Genomic DNA, 17,023 nt, shown 5'->3' with positions numbered 1-17,023 from the left:
TAACAGCAACCAAGAAAAGGGCAGAGCAAAAAAAGACAGGTGGTGGTCCTGCACCCCCTCGTCAACAAGTTGGTTAAGTAAATAATACCCTCACGGGAAAATCGATATCTCTCAATGAGCACACTGTCGCGCTGAGCTAAAGGATCCTGTCTGTCCCGCAATATATGCTGAATTCTGAGGACTCTCCTTATCAATCTTGCACCTTCCGCAATGGGTTGCTCGCGTAAACGGACAGGACATGGCTGCGACAGGCTTCCCAAATCCACCTTGGCTTTTATAGCCGTGGTCTCTCATCTTGATTACACGAAGTAATTTACAATTACTACTCTGAAATATGAATTACATCTGTAATAATCACATACATGTAATAGAATGTTAATAGTACATTTCCCTTTTTTAGGAAATGACCTGTATGTATCTGTGTGACATCAATAAAAGGATCAAGTGCTGCATTATCTTCAGTTACATTGATGTTATTTATTTATCGCTGTTGCTTTCGTATAAATGAAGCGGACATACCTGCGTGGCCGCGATCTAATCCTGTTTACATAAAGTAAACCTGCTCCCGAGCAGGTTTACGCTTACGGCTCTGTTGCTATGACAGCAAGTCCCGGATGAGCTTCGGGGAACCGACTGATCCAGGATCACGCGAAATCGTCAACAATCTAATCCGGCTAACCTACTTAGCGAGGTACGAAGAACAGGCCCCAGGTCTTGACCATGCCCAAACATTGAATTGGTATAATGTAACTGGCCAGTTAGATATTTGAGTGTGATCTAAAAAAAACCCCAAAAGGCATCCAGTGAGGTTTTATCATTAAATAAATTATTTGGGGATTTGGCCATACATTTAATTTTCTATGAATAGGTTTTATTTGCAACTTAAATCAGACAGGGCACTGCCTCATAGCAAGAAGGTCCTGAGTTTGATTCCTCCACCTCACTCGGGCCTTTCTGTGTGGAGTTTGCATGTTCTCCTCCCCGGGTACTCCAGCTTCCTCCAACAGTCCAAACACATGCGGTTGGTGGGGTTAGGTTAATTGGTGAATCTAAATTGCCCATAGGCGTGAATGTGAGTGCAAATGATTGTCTGTCTCTGTGTTAGCCCTGTGTCAGGCTGACGGCCTGTCCAGGGTGTATCCTGCCTCTCGCACCTATGGCCGCTGGGATAGGCTCCAACCTCCTGCGACACTGACAAGGATAATGTAAGACAATTGATGGTTGGACAGACACCATTATTGATGCTATACAGTATGGTATACATTTATTTTCAGTAAATCAGATTATTTTACTTTCTGGTACTGAACATTAGCGTAGTACATTTTATATGGCTACTTTAGACTTCTGCTACAACTCTGAATTATGCCACATTCAGAAGTTTGCAGACGACACAGCCATCATGGGGTGTATCTGGGATGATCAGGAAGAGGAGTACAGAAGTCTGGTGAGGAACTTTGTCGCATGGAGTCACACAAACCACCTGCAACTCAACACCTCAAAGACTAAGGAACTGGTTGTGGACTTCGGGAGGTCTAGAGCAGGTCCACTGCCGGTTCAGATAGAGGGGGAGGAGGTGGAGGTGGAGGTGGTCAACAAGTACCTCGGGCTGTGGGTGGACAATAAACTGGACTGGTCATGCAACACAGAGCACCTGTATAAAAAAGCCCAAAGCCGACTGTACTTCCTCAGGAGGCTGAGGTCTTTTAACATCTGCAGGAAGCTCCTGAGGATGTTTAACCAGTCAGTGGTTGCTGGAGTACTTTTCTATGCTGTGGTGTGCTGGGGGAGCAGCACAGCAAAGAAGGACTCATCCAGGCTGGAGAAACTGATCAGGAGGGCTAGCTCTGTGGTCGGCATGAAGCTGGACACTCTGGTGACAGTGGCAGAGAAAAGGACATTAAAGAAACTGATGGACATTATGGACAATGCCAGGCATCCTCTGCACACGGCCATTAACAACCAGAAGAGTCTGTTCAGTGACAGGTTGCTTCTCCCCAAGACAAGAACTAACAGACTTAAAAACTCCTTTGTCCCACACGCCATCAGACTGTTTAACTCCTCTCTGGAGGGGAGAGGGAGGGGAAACAGGAGGACAAAGGAGGGGGGAACAACTAAGCTGTAGTGCCTCTTCACCTCACTGTGCAATACCTTTTTGTGCAATACTTTTGTAAATAGTCAACAGTGCAATAGACCTCAATACTCGAAATGTGCAATTCATTCACTTGTATTTTTATTTTTTATTCCTATTTATTCTATTTATCCCCTTCATATATTTTATTTATATTGTCTCTGTATTTATATATGTGTGTGTGTGTGTGTGTGTGTGTGTGTGTGTGTGTGTGTGTGTGTGTGTATATATATATATATATATATATATATATATATATATATATACAGTGGGGCAAAAAAGTATTTAGTCAGCCACCGATTGTGCAAGTTCCCCCACTTAAAATGATGACAGAGGTCAGTAATTTGCACCAGAGGTACACTTCAACTGTGAGAGACAGAATGTGAAAAAAAAATCCATGAATCCACATGGTAGGATTTGTAAAGAATTTATTCGTAAATCAGGGTGGAAAATAAGTATTTGGTCACCTCAAACATGGAAAATCTCTGGCTCTCACAGACCTGTAACGTCTTCTGTAAGACGCTTTTCTGTCCCCCACTCGTTACCTGTATGAATGGCACCTGTTTGAACTCATCATCTGTATAAAAGACACCTGTCCACAGCCTCAAACAGTCAGACTCCAAACTCCGCCATGGCCAAGACCAAAGAGCTTTCGAAGGACACCAGGAAAAGTATTGTAGACCTGCACCAGACTGGGAAGAGTGAATCTACAATAGGCAAGCAGCTTGGTGTGAAAAAATCAACTGTGGGAGCAATCATCAGAAAATGGAAGACATACAAGACCACTGATAATCTCCCACGATCTGGGGCTCCACGCAAGATCTCATCCCGTGGGGTCAAAATGATCATGAGAACGGTGAGCAAAGATCCCAGAACCACACGGGGGGACCTGGTGAATGACCTGCAGAGAGCTGGGACCAAAGTAACAAAGGTCACCATCAGTAACACACTACAACGGCAGGGAATCAAATCCCGCAGTGCCAGACGTGTTCCGCTGCTGAAGCCAGTGCATGTCCAGTCCCGTCTGAAGTTTGCCAGAGAGCACATGGATGATACAGCAGAGGATTGGGAGAATGTCATGTGGTCAGATGAAACCAAAGTAGAACTTTTTGGTATAAACTCAACTCGTCGTGTTTGGAGGAAGAAGAATACGGAGTTGCATCCCAAGAACACCATACCTACTGTGAAGCATGGGGGTGGAAACATCATGCTATGGGGCTGTTTTTCTGCCAAGGGGACAGGACGACTGATCCGTGTTAAGGACAGAATGAATGGGGCCATGTATCGTGAGATTTTGAGCCAAAACCTCCTTCCATCAGTGAGAACTTTGAAGATGAAACGAGGCTGGGTCTTCCAACATGACAATGATCCAAAACACACCGCCTGGGCAACAAAGGAGTGGCTCCGTAAGAAGCATTTGAAAGTCCTGGAGTGGCCTAGCCGGTCTCCAGACCTCAACCCCATAGAAAATCTGTGGCGGGAGTTGAAAGTCCGTGTTGCTCGGCGACAGCCCCAAAACATCACTGCTCTCGAGAAGATCTGCATGGAGGAATGGGCCAAAATACCAGCTACTGTGTGTGCAAACCTGGTAAAGACCTATAGCAAACGTTTGACCTCTGTTATTGCCAACAAAGGTTATGTTACAAAGTATTGAGTTGTATTTTTGTTATTGACCAAATACTTATTTTCCACCCTGATTTACGAATAAATTCTTTACAAATCCTACCATGTGGATTCATGGATTTTTTTTTTCACATTCTGTCTCTCACAGTTGAAGTGTACCTCTGGTGCAAATTACTGACCTCTGTCATCATTTTAGGTGGGGGAACTTGCACAATCGGTGGCTGACTAAATACTTTTTTGCCCCACTGTATGTATGTGTGTGTGTGTGTGTGTGTGTGTGTGTGTGTGTATGTATGTATGTATGTATATATATATATATATATATATATATATATATATATATATATATATATATATATATATATATATATATATATATATATATATATATATATATATATATATATGTATGTATGTTCTATCTAATCTAATCTAGACAGCCAGTGACCTCTAGAGGAATTAGGTGATACCTACACTCCATTTTTAAAAAGCTTTCTGAGAACAGAAAGTTGAAGAAACAACATAATATTCTAAATAGCACTTTTTAAACCCATTTTACAGCCATATAGACAAACTAATCCACCCTGGCTGACAAACTGATGATTTTTAACAGAAAATACTTGGCTTTGTTGACTAATACAGCAGGTAATAAGCTTTTGCAGGTCAGTCCTATATGTAGAAGTCTGAAAGTCTGATACTAAACAGCAAATGAAGAAATATTTTACTCAATTAGTCCCAAAACACACAAACATATTTTTACATGTACGCTTACGTGGTATCTCAAACTAAACGGACCACAGATCATTTTTAAAAATGATTTAAAATTGTAGTTTAACCTTGACAGTGACAGCAACATTATAGAAGAGGAAAAGAAATAATTTATATACCTGCAATTAAAATGCATCTGTCAATATGAGGGCTTTAATAATATGTCAAGTTATCTGCAATTAGAATGTTTTTCCACTTTTACAAATCTGATTTTTTGACTTAAAGAAGCAAAATGATGCACAAACAGCTCCAAACATTGCAACAATCAGAAGAGCAAATGTGACATTAAGTCCGGTCTCAGCATTGCGGACAGAGAGCTCCATACCAAGGAACCTCACAGTGGCATTGTTGTCAGTGATTGGTGGTGCAGCTGTTTCTGCAGAAAAGACACAGAAACCAAAGTTTTCGTATTATTTTTTAACATTTGCAGGCAGTAACTGTAAATCAAAGCCCTATTTTACCTGTTGTTAGAATTCCTCCACAGAAATTGCATTAAGGTTTAAATTTATTTGGTGTGGTGTAGCAGGTTTGACTACAACTACAGTTGCTAGCACTCTGCTAGCAACTGAACTGGACCTCTGAATTTTGTTCTCAGTATTCTGAGCACTTTTAATGCTATTATTTACAACAAGGTTTCTTGCATGTCTATACACCTCTAAGTAGCAGGTGTCTGTGAGCTGGTAAGAAAGACACTAACAAAATGAAAACATTAGCTTTCACTATGTCAGAGCATTATTTTTGCACCGTGTCTAATTATCATGCTAATTTTAGCTATTTGTTAGTAAGCTAGTGCTGTAAACTAACACACTTGCAAACATCTTACATCTGTCTAAATGATCTGCATTCATACAATACACAAGCTCAACTCTGCTATAATGCTTAAGCTCAACTTACAAAATGCTTGTATGCAGGAATAGATATTTAGGACCCCCTCAGTATCCCTGTTCCTTCTGATCATGGAACTGCATATCGTATTGCAGCTGTCCAGTTTAGGTGTCCTAAAAGGCTTGCTTTTGCACTGTGGAAGCACCTTGTTAGGTGGGAATTCCACTTCTCTTAACTTTAATGCATTTTGCAGTTTTTAGCAATGTAACTGTGTCAATGGAGAGCCAGCCTGGCTGGTTAGCATTAGCTGAAAACTTCCCACACAAATATATTGTGTTCTGACTTTAAAGTACCAAGTTGGTAATAGCCATAATGCTGAACTGATACAACTAAACATAGACTTTAAATATTTATGTTTACAGTAGGGTGGCCACGTACTTATCTTTTACGTACTATTTACAATCCATGGTGTCAATTTACCTTCCACAGGATTCAAGCACTCATGTCCTGACGCAGGGTGAGGGAATCCATTGCAGGTTATGATTTTAGAGTAGTCGGAAACAGATTTCTTAGCTACTCGAGAAATATTAGGGTCTGAATGATTCACGTAAAAAAACCCAAATCTCTCTGAAAAGCCTTTAGCCCACTCAAAGTTGTCCATCAGTGACCAAGCTGTGTAGCCACGGATGTCTACACCATCTAGTAAGTAAGCTGGGAAGAGAAAAGAGATAAGTTAACTTTTTTGCACTTAAAATCTAGTTTCTTAATGTTTCCACAAAAGAAAAAAGAAAACAGCCACATTTTATCTGAGACATATTTATAGCCTTCTTCTCTAACTGTGCTGGTCCTAAATAGATTTAAAGATAAATTTTTCATACCTTTTAACGCCTGGTTGATGTATTTTTCGTAGTAGTGGCTCCTGTGAGTATCATTTAGATCAACAGTGCCCCGCTCTGAGATGCCATTCTCAGTGATAATAATTGGTGGATTTCCATATTCCTCCTTGATAAAATTAAGTATTCTGCGGAATCCAAATGGTGTGACTTTCAGCCAGCCTGAACCTGAATCCAGCCAGGTGAGATCAACAGTTGACCCTGCACCCCTGTGAAGATCAAAAAGGTTAGATTTTTGAGTTTGAATAAAACAATGAAATAAGTTTCACATTTCAGTAAACGGCCACAGCAGAGAACAAAGTCAGCTGTGCTAAATCTGTTGGTTTCTTTTATTAGAAGAAAAATGAAAGATTACTCTATTAATATTTATCTAACGTTTGCTTACTTGTCTCCATCATAGTGCTGAAGGTTCTTATAGTCCACAGGGAATGTTAGGACAGTGGTGTAATAGTTGAACCCAAAATAATCATAAGTGCCTTTAATTCTTTTAACCTCCTCCGGAGTGAACTCAGGCAGCCTGGAAAATGGAAGTGAAACCAACAGGTTATGTGGTTGTTGAAAAAAGGACCAAACAACAAAAAAAGTGAAAATGTCCTGCTGCTTTTAATTGCTTTATAGCAATTTTTTTTTCCTTTTGGGGCCTAAATGTACTTTTTGAATACCTAGATTCTGACAGACCAGCAGCAAGGCTTCGCTCACGAATGACTGTCTTCATTATGTCATTGTAGTCGCCATTATATACAGGATGGGCAAACCAGCCAATGTAGAACTGCACAAAAAGACACACAAAAGACACTTGAAATAACCACTATGACATATTGCTTTAAAATATAAGAAGAACTGGTGTACCTGAATGGCGCGTATTGCAGCATCATAGTCCTCCTGCTTATAAGGATTTCTGGGTTCAGACCAGTCAGAGTTAATTGTGATGGAGATAATTCCATTCTGTTTGGCCCTGTACTTGTCATTGTAAATATGCCAGGCCTCAGCATGAGCTTTAAGCAGGTTGTGACCAACAACGTAGGGCAGAGTACCTGGTCGGAAACTGATCCCTGGAGACAAACAGACACATTTGCAGCCTCTTTATATTTTTTGTTGTTGAGGGTTTGGTCAAGGATTGCTCTATTGTTTTTACAGAAGACATATTGTTTGATGTTTGAAACAGTACATTTTGTTTTGAACACTTTTGATGTCCTTATATACAGTTTTGCATGTTCAGTAACAGTACTATTCCTATTTGTTAAATAAAGCAGACAACCAGGAATACTAAAGCATAAAGCTCACCTGGGGCACCTACTCCATAACCATGTCCTATCATGGCTACATTGTAGGGTTCGTTAATAGTTATCCAAAATTTCACTTTGTGGCCAAGTCTGTCAAAGATGAAGTCAGCATAATCTCTGAATTTGGTAACAATAGTGTCATTTTCCCATCCCCCAATATCCTGCAGGGCTTGTGGAAGGTCCCAGTGGTACAGAGTGACCTGAAAGCAAAGGGAAAGGGTTTACTGACGTTATTGAATTTACCAATTCTAGTACAGTTCTTTTAGCTGTAATTATACATACATGAGGCTGAATGTTTGCAGCAATCAGTGCATCCACCAGTCTGTGGTAGTAATTGAGTCCAGCCTCATTAATGTAGTTGGTGGTACCATCAGGAAGGACCCTTGACCATGATATGGAGAATCGATAATGGGTCACCTTGAGTTGCTTTAATATGGCAACATCCTCTTCTACTTTATTGTAACTGTCACAAGCTATGTCCCCATTGTCATCATTGGAGATTCGGAGATGAGTGTGAGCAAACTTGTCCCAAATACTGAGACCTTTTCCATCAGCTCTCCACCCTCCTTCAATCTGAAAGGAATAAGTATAAAACAGTAATTTGAAACGAATGAAAATAGAGTAAGCATTGCAATATATGTGCAGTGGCCTTATCTAGGGTACCTGGTATGATGCTGTGGCAGTACTCCAAATGAAATCATCTTGAAAATGTCCATAAAGTACCTTCTCATCATCTGGCAATGGGAAACCATTATCCTTTATGATGTTATAATAGAAATGAGCTGAGTACTTGGGTGTTCTTGACTGATTTGGGTTACTGAAGTCCACGTGGTGCAGGCCAAATCCAACGTTGTACCCATTAAGCCACTCAAAAGAATCCATTAGAGAGGTTGCAGTGTATCCTTTCACAGTCACACCATCAACTTTATAGGCTGTAATGTAAACAAGCGCACAAAAAAATTAGGTACATTAAAAATACTTATAATGATCGTGCAATGTAGCTAATAAAATCACTTTGACAGTATACCTTTCAGAGCCTCATCAATATAGGCCTTGTAAAAAAACACTCTGGCAGAATCATCCCAAGTTGTCTGTGCTTCTGTAGCAACTCCGTTCTCAGTAATATAAATCTCTGGATCACCATACTCCTCCTTTATCCAGTTGAGGAGTCGCCTCAAGCCCCAGGCCACAACTTTTTGGTTAGGAATGGCTGTAGTTGGTGAATCATTTTCCTCTTCTTCCTTGAAGTCCCAGTCATATTCATAAGACGCAGGGCTAAGCCGAGCTGTAACATGGCTTACAATCTTTGTAGTGTAATGATTTACACAGAATACGTCAGCAGTTCCCTTGATGAAGTTCTTTTCTTCTTCAGTAAAGGAAGGAAGTCTTGACTGTGGAAGACCTTGGATTTCACTTTTGTTCCCAACTTGCCATTTCAGTGCATCAGGATAGTCACCATTCTTAAAAATAGGATGTGCAAACCATCCCAGTTGGAACTGCATCGCCCGGTCAGCAGCCACCACTTCACGGCGAACGCTGACATCTTTAGGTTCAGCCCAATCAGCATTGAGGGCTATGGAGATTAGACCACCCTGAGACTGGCGATACTTGTCATCATATGTATGGTAGGCCTTGGCATGGGCTTTAATGAGGTTGTGTGCAACTATGTATGGTCCATACCCTGGGTCCTTAACATTTGGTGGCATATTTCCAAGTCCATATCCAGACCATGCAATTGTCTGAGGCTGGTTAATGGTTATCCAGAATTTCACTCTGTCACCAAATGTAGCAAAGCAGAAGTCGCAATAGTCATTAAAAATGTCTATCATCTCTGCACTTTCCCAGCCATTGACCTTTTGCAAAGCTTCAGGAAGGTCCCAGTGGTACAGTGTTACCATGGGTTCGATATTGTACGCTATAAGACCATCAATGAGTCTGTTGTAGTAGTCAACACCTTTCTGGTTGAGGGACTTACGTGTGCCATCAGGAAAGATCCTGGACCAGGACAAAGAGAATCTGTATGACTTCACCCTCAGAGCCCGCAGCATGTAGAGATCTTCATTAAGTCTGTTGTAACTGTCACAGGCTACATTGCCGTTTGCATTATCAGGAATAGTGTTAGTTGTCTGAGTGAATCTATCCCATATACTAGGACCTTTGCCATCAGCATTCCAGCCACCTTCAATTTGGTAGGCCGACGAAGAAATTCCCCAACTGAAGCCCTCAGGAAAAGTGCCATAATGGTACATTTTTCTATCAAAGTTTGACTGTGAAGAGAATTTCTCCCAAACTACCTTTGCCTGAGATGGAACTTCTGAGGGTGGTAAAGCAGCTAAACGTCGAGTTAATGGCCTTTCTGCAGCTTTAAACTTCTTACTTTTTTGTGAACTGAAACCGTTTTGCTCGATAATCTCAGCGTACAAATATGCAGATTGCTTTGGGGTCCTTGGTCTGGATCCCACTTCAAAGTTGACATAGTGAAGACCAAATCTTTGGCTGTAGCCTTGGTTTGCCTCAAATCCATCCATGAGTGACTGCACTGTGAATCGCTGCACATCCACTCCATCTGTGAGTGTTGCTACAAAATGAACAAACAAAAACAAAATTAATATTTGAATTATTTTAACTCTCTCTCTAAAAAAAATGTGCCTTCAAATTGGGGAAATCTCCAACACTAACCTTTCAGGGCCTCATTGATGTAACTTTTCATATAGTCCATTCTGCTGGTGTCAGTGAGACTGTCAACACTGTAATCTGTTGGCATCCCATTTCCTGTTATGTATACAGGTAATTTGTTAGCACTCAGGTATTCTGTTGCAATGTAGTTCAGGAGCCTTCTAAGTCCCCAAGGAACAGGATAGATCCAGTCAGAAGCTGTGGAACTCCATGTGGGGTCCACAGTTGCATGGAAGTCACCCACACCGTCAGGACCAGGGGTGCACCCACCATCACTGTTGCTGACCAGCCGAGAAGTATAGTGATTTAAACCAAAAAAGTCAGCAGTACCAAGTATCCTCTTGCTCTCTGTTGGAGTGAAAACTGGGAGCTTTGCTGGTACAGAGTCAGGGCATGCTGTTTTCTTCTGTTCCACCTGATCTTTGAGTATTGCAGGATAATCTCCGTCTACAAATATGGGATGTGCAAACCAGCCCAGCATAAACTGCAGGTAACGGTCTGCAGCTGCTACGTCTTCAGGTTTAGCAGGGTCACTGGGCTCAGCCCAGTCAGAGTTCAAGGCAATGCCCACTTTTCCTCCTTGTGTTTTCCTGTAATTGTCATTATAGACATGCCAGGCCTCGGCATGGGACTTGAGAATATTGTGAGTGACCTGATAATGCAAAATCAAATGTTAAGTACATTAGTGCAATAATTACACTTGTAATAAAGTGATTAATTACAGTATTCTAATAACATCACTGTCACCTGATAGGAAGATTCCACATAGTCCTTTACTCCTGGGGCATGCACACCAGTACCATACCCGGCATGGCTCACTACCCAGGGACTATTGAATGTGTTCCAGATCTTGACTCTGTCTCCAAACCTGGAGAAGCAGAAATCTGCATAGTCTTTGAAGGCCTCTACAATGGAGGCATTGGTCCATCCACCATAATTCTGGAGTGCTTGAGGCAGATCCCAGTGGTACAGAGTGACAATGGGTTGTATGCCAGATGCAACGAGAGCATTTATCAGCTGGTCATAGTATTGAGCTCCTTTTTCTGATTGGCTCTGTCGGTACCCTGTGGGGAAAATACGGGCCCAAGAGATGGAAAACTGGTAGGTGTCGACCTGAAGACCTCGCAGAAGGTAGACATCATAATCTACCTTACGGTAACTGTCGCAAGCTAGGTCAGCTGTCTGATTTGCAAAGGCCAAGCCCTCATGACCAAACCGGTCCCAAATAGTCTCTCCTTTCCCACCTTCTGACCAGCCACCTTCAGTCTTAAAGGATACGCTGGAGGTGGCCCACTGGAAGCCAGAGGGGAATGATTCCTGAAGGAAAAGATCTCGTTCTGCTGTGGTCTGGGACTTAAATTTATCCCACACAGTCTGATAACTGTTTCTTAACCCTGTCACCCTGGTGTGGTGTGAACCTGCATGACTTTCAGAAAATAAAAAGACATAAATATCACACGTGAACTTAAAAAAAAATAGAATAACAATATATGTGAATCAGAAAATGAACTCTTACTTGACAAGAGCATCTTCCATGTCCAGCTTGCCTAACACGTCCTTCATGTCACACCCCACAATATTCAGGCCATTGTCCATCAGGACTGTGTTGTGGTCAAGAAACAGTTAAGTCTTGTCAGTTATAAAACAGTAAGTATAAAGAAATAAAAAATGCATTCCCTTTGGATGGGTTGCTACAGACGTCTGGTGAGAATGTCATGTTAACAACACCTTTAGAAATATATTTACTTAGAAACACACTTGGTAATGTGTTCAGTACTTATTTTACCCACCCTATTTGTACATTTGGCAGCTCAATTGAGGACAAAATGCAGAATTTAATAGTATAGAATGTAATGTTATAATACATTATGTAATATCAGATTAGGATGGTGTATCCTAATAAAATGGGTCATAATATTTGCTTATATTTGCTAATACTTGGGTTACCAAAAGAAATTTTAGTCAACTAAAATCTACAGTGCAAACACTTTCTTCATTTAACCCAATATTCTTGGTACAATGCATCTGTCATAACAGTTATGCAGAAAGCATTGACTGTGGTCCAACATTTTCTATTAGCACTTTACTGGCTCATAATATGATGACATGACACTCATCACTTTCACTTGATAACTCTTCCACTTTTATGAGAGCAGTATTGTCAATTTTTACAGTGTTGACTAATGTTATATTAATGTGTTTTTTCTTCAGTAAATACCAGAGGATTTCTTTATTTGACATAATATTTTTTTTATTTTTCCATGATTACCAGTGTGAGCACTGGTTTCAGTGGCGCTGGTCATTGTTTTGGTGTTAATATCTCTTAACAGTTCCACATATTATACGATATTAACTTCATCTTCTGGTTTAAGTGTAATACACTTCATCTACCTCCAGTCAGACGCAAAAGTTTGTATGGCAAATCACTGTCATATTTATGAAAGCTCATGGGGCTAGGAAACCTCACTGTCCACTTTTAGTCACCGGTGCTAGTTTCAGTCAGTATGCAAATGTACTCTTTATAAGGTTGGGGAAACCTGCATGCAGTTAAGACTGAAGAAGTCACTTGGATGAGTGATGAAACGTTACTCCAACTGAAAACTCTACATCCAGATGAACAGAATTAACTTTTTGAGATTATATGCTATATATCTGTAAATACAAATTTAGTTGTATAGCTCTTCATATTCATTGGTAATTTAATGGAAAATAACAGCATAAAATATAATTGTATTTACCATTTAAAAAATTTCCAAGAACTTGATAATTACTCTGGGAACAGTCATGAGCAGTCATCTTGTACAGCAGGATAGGCAAGTTCCCAATGGACATCTACAGTGTTACAGAATATGCAGATGCAGCAGTTTAACAGTAATGCAAAATCTGAAAAGCTAGGAATTTTTTCATCATGTGTTTACTCTACCTGTATCCTCCTTAGCTCGTTTTCAAAATTTGAGGAGATAACACAGTTATATTCAATGTGCACCGACAAGAAATCCATCTATTAAAAATAGAAGATACACAACGGCATACCATTACACTCAAGCCTCTTGATCAAAAAATAAACTGTATGTGATACTCTTTGATGTATATATAACACACTACTATTGTTTCAAAAATACACCATTACATAGTCATGTGAAACACAAAGTGCCAGAACATCATTGTTTAAAAAAAATTTATGGGGCGACCGTGGCTCAGGGGGTTGGGAAGCGCATCTGTAACCGGAAGGTCGCCGGTTCGATCCCCGGGCTCTCTGTCCTGGTCGTTGTGTCCTTGGGCAAGACACTTTACCCTACTGGTGTTGGCCAGAGGGGCCGATGGCGCGATATGGCAGCCTGGCTTCTGTCAGTCTCCCCCAGGGCAGCTGTGGCTACAACCGTAGCTCCCTCCACCAGTGTGTGAATGAACAGTGGCATTGTAAAGCGCTTTGGGTGCCTTGAAAAGTGCTATATAAATCCAATCCATTATTATTATAAAAATGTCTATTAAAAAAATTGTCAATTTGTCATATAAATGAATGTAAAGCTTCTTTTGTGAGTCACCACAATAGACAGTTCAGTATAATTAATTTGGCATGGATCTTTATGTTTTATGAACTGTCACAGAAATTTCTCTCAAACTGTGGACCTTTAACACATTGCTAAAACCGTATCAATTCATTTTCAACCATACCAAATTAGGTTGAAATATAATTTTTTATTTACATAGCATTAAACATGAAAATAGCACATTGCAACCCACAACCACCAAACATGTGGTCCTCTCGTTACATCAAACGGAAAACAGGCAACCATGTTTGAGAAAATATTCAAAGTGCACAAACCAGAGATAGCCATTTCTGAAAGTAGCATTAATACCATGCAGAAATATGAAACAGGAAAACAGGACAGCGCTGTTCACAACCACCAAACACGCAAACCAGGGGAAGTATGCTTCAAACGGTGATACAGCCTACTCTGAGCTGTCGCTTTCTTGTTCAAGTATCTGGCACTGGGTTCAGAGTAAAATCCTATCTGCCTCACACAGCCCTCCATGAGAAGAATAAATGTGATGTTATTTTCCATCTTTTTTCATTGCATTGCAACTACATCTCTTATAAAGAAACCACACAATATCATATCTTAAGCCTTGGATTGTAGCCTCAGAGATGCTAAGCAACATCAACAAGCTTTTGATTTGGTTAAATCACAAGCTTTAACTGGCCTACCAGGCAATAAGAGTTTGGATTTAACAGCATGTCATTTTACCCCAATTCCTTTGGTCCCCCCTGATATATGAGGAATCTAGATCTTGGACAGAGAACTCACTTTGGTAAATGGCCTGCATTTGTATAGCGCTTTTCTAGTCCATAGGACCCCAAAGCGCTTTACACTACATTCAGTCATTCACCCATTCACACACTGGCGATAGCAAGCTACATTGTAGCCACAGGTGCCCTGGGGCACACTGACAGAGGCGAGGCTGCCGGACACAGGCGCCACCGGGCCCTCTGACCACCACCAGTAGGCAAACACGGGGTTAGCCCAAGGATATTTGGCATGCAGCCAGGATGCAGCCTGGGATCGAACCACCGACCTTCTGATTAGTGGCTGACCTGCTCTGCCACCTGAGCTACAGCCACCCCCCACTTTCTTTATGCGCTGTTGCTTGAGTCTTCATGCAGGCTGAGCAGTGTTTCATACAGTGATCGAACAACTGTGATCAGGCTCATGGTTTAGGCTCAAGAAAAATCTGATGAGCAGAATGTGGGCATATGACAACAAGGTGAAAGGGTGTGTGATGAAGAAAGATCACTTGGAATTTAATCGGGCTGTTGGGTTGGGTTGCTGATCCAAGCTGTGTATGATTATCTTATCTAGGCAAGCTAATCTCCAATTCAAGGGTAAAGGTGATTCTCTCTGTACCCTCAAAAAGCTTCGCATATTTCTAATAGCTCTGGGCAAATAAGCATGTCTCATTGTTATTTTCAGATTGATTTTCTTTTCAATTTTAACAATAAAGGGACTTGGTCTTAATTAAAGCTTAAGGTATACATAACGTTTACATACATAATGAAATAGAGTATTTAACTTACTGCTGTTGAATCTTTAATCTGGGAGAGGGAAGTCATATCTGTTGCTCTCAACCCAATTGACAGACGTCTTCCTGTAAATGTAGAAGCATTTAAATCTTTTTTTAATATTTATTTTAATATAAAATGTCTGCTGTAAAAATGGCTTGTTGGGTCAAACTGTACAGTGACATACATACAAGATTATTTTAGTGAATTCAATTGCTGCTGAGATAATCATGACGGTAATATGTCTGATAAATAATGTTTTGAAGGCTTTCAGTATCAGTTGGCCATAAAGTATTTTTAACAGTATTTTAACTTCTTAAGACATACAGAAAATCTGATGTGTTGTGTAATATTACAAAAACGCCTAAAATACACATCTATGTGTTTATTTTATGACACCAAAATGTAACTTCTTGACATATATGAGAACTGGAAAACAGCAAATATGACATTTAATGGTCATTTATTTTTGTTTGTTTTATTTACCTTTTGATAGTAGTTTCCAATCAAACTTGATTTTTAAAATGCTTATTTTTTTTAGCAGTTTTCTCAAAATACTGATTTTGTGTTTTTAAAGGTGAAATTAAAAACTCCTTTTGTAAAAGCCTTTGCATCTGATTTCTCAGCAACATTTTTAAAATAGCTTATTTTAAGGAATGTTTTGGAGAAATTTCTCAAGATTTCTTACTTCTGATTTTTACTCTATTTGCTTAGTATCTCATCTTAATTGTCTCTTTTTCTTCTAACTCACCTTTGTCAGGAAAGCGCTGATGGTACATCTGGTAAATGTTCTTGTTTAGTTGAAGGAAGTTCTGCAGAAAACTGGGAGCATGTGCAGGCTGCCCGTCATGCCAAACACCATCCAGTGTCAACCATGAGTGTGCAAGTGGTGCAAACTCTTGGAAGGCAAACTCTGCATACTGCTGAAACATCTGTGCCAGCTCCTGGCTCTCCCAGCCTCCATACCTTGATTGCAGAGACTCTGGAACTGTCCATCCATGAAGGATGACCAGAGGCTGAAGACCTGCTTCCAGCAGCTGTTTCAGCAGGGTCTGGTAACATCTAACCACAGCCTGCTGGGGCTGGCTGGGGTGGCCTGTAGGAAGAAGTTGAGCCCATGACAGCGGTACTTTGAAGTGGGTCACCCCTCTGCTCTGCAGGTACTCAAAGTACTGCTTAGAGCCAGGAGGAACGGGATGACTGCAGTCAAAGGCATCATTTATGTTTCTGTCTGAGCTTCTGACCACCTGCTTTGTCAGAGGCCCTGCAAGAAGCATGAAGTCCACCCTTCCATTCACCTCACTGCTCTGACAACCACGGAGACAAAAAACGTACAGACAAAAGACCCACAACAACTTCTTCATTGTGGCTCAAAAGAAAGGAACGAAGTGAAAATATTCACTGGTTGCAGAGTTCTTTAAGGCAACTTTTGTTCCTTCTTATTGCATAATTACCCAATCAAGATCCGTATCTTGTGTAATTATTACAAGTGAACATGTTTATTGTAGCTGTGAAATATGGTCAGAAAGACTCTGGACTCAATCTACTGATAATTGAATCCCTATCTTGCAGTGATCTGAAAAGTCTCGAATTTGCAGCTGCAATATACCTTTTAAAATGTATAATTTTTATATCAGTGTGAGTTACAGTATATCAGTTAAAAGGAAAAACCAGATAATTAGCAGAAAACAAGCATGGGAAGATATTTTAGTCAGTTAGTTCTGCAGTTCAAAAGACCAAGGGGAGTGAATTAAAACTGAGTATT

The 17,023-nt window shown here is 40.5% G+C and overlaps 1 protein-coding gene across 1 annotated transcript; it reads right to left on the bottom strand.

Annotated features, from left to right (window-relative positions):
* Nucleotides 1–818: 818 nt before the first annotated feature.
* Nucleotides 819–16,622, bottom strand: LOC309690963 (lactase/phlorizin hydrolase-like; the record flags this gene model as incomplete). Its single annotated transcript, XM_082508450.1, has 18 exons — nt 819–1,191; nt 4,845–4,895; nt 5,825–6,055; nt 6,223–6,446; nt 6,623–6,754; nt 6,900–7,006; nt 7,087–7,289; nt 7,522–7,720; nt 7,803–8,093; nt 8,184–8,452; nt 8,548–10,098; nt 10,200–10,848; nt 10,944–11,622; nt 11,713–11,797; nt 12,935–13,028; nt 13,120–13,197; nt 15,274–15,344; nt 16,010–16,622. 18 exons carry the CDS (start codon nt 16,620–16,622, stop codon nt 1,037–1,039), a joined length of 5,682 nt encoding a protein of 1,893 aa, XP_082364576.1. The 3' UTR covers nt 819–1,036.
* Nucleotides 16,623–17,023: the final 401 nt, after the last annotated feature.

The sequence above is a fragment of the Aulonocara stuartgranti genome, assembly GCF_965226115.1.
Source record: "Aulonocara stuartgranti genome assembly, chromosome: 16".
Classification (NCBI taxonomy): domain Eukaryota; kingdom Metazoa; phylum Chordata; class Actinopteri; order Cichliformes; family Cichlidae; genus Aulonocara; species Aulonocara stuartgranti.
This window is presented reverse-complemented; position numbering and strand designations above follow the sequence as displayed.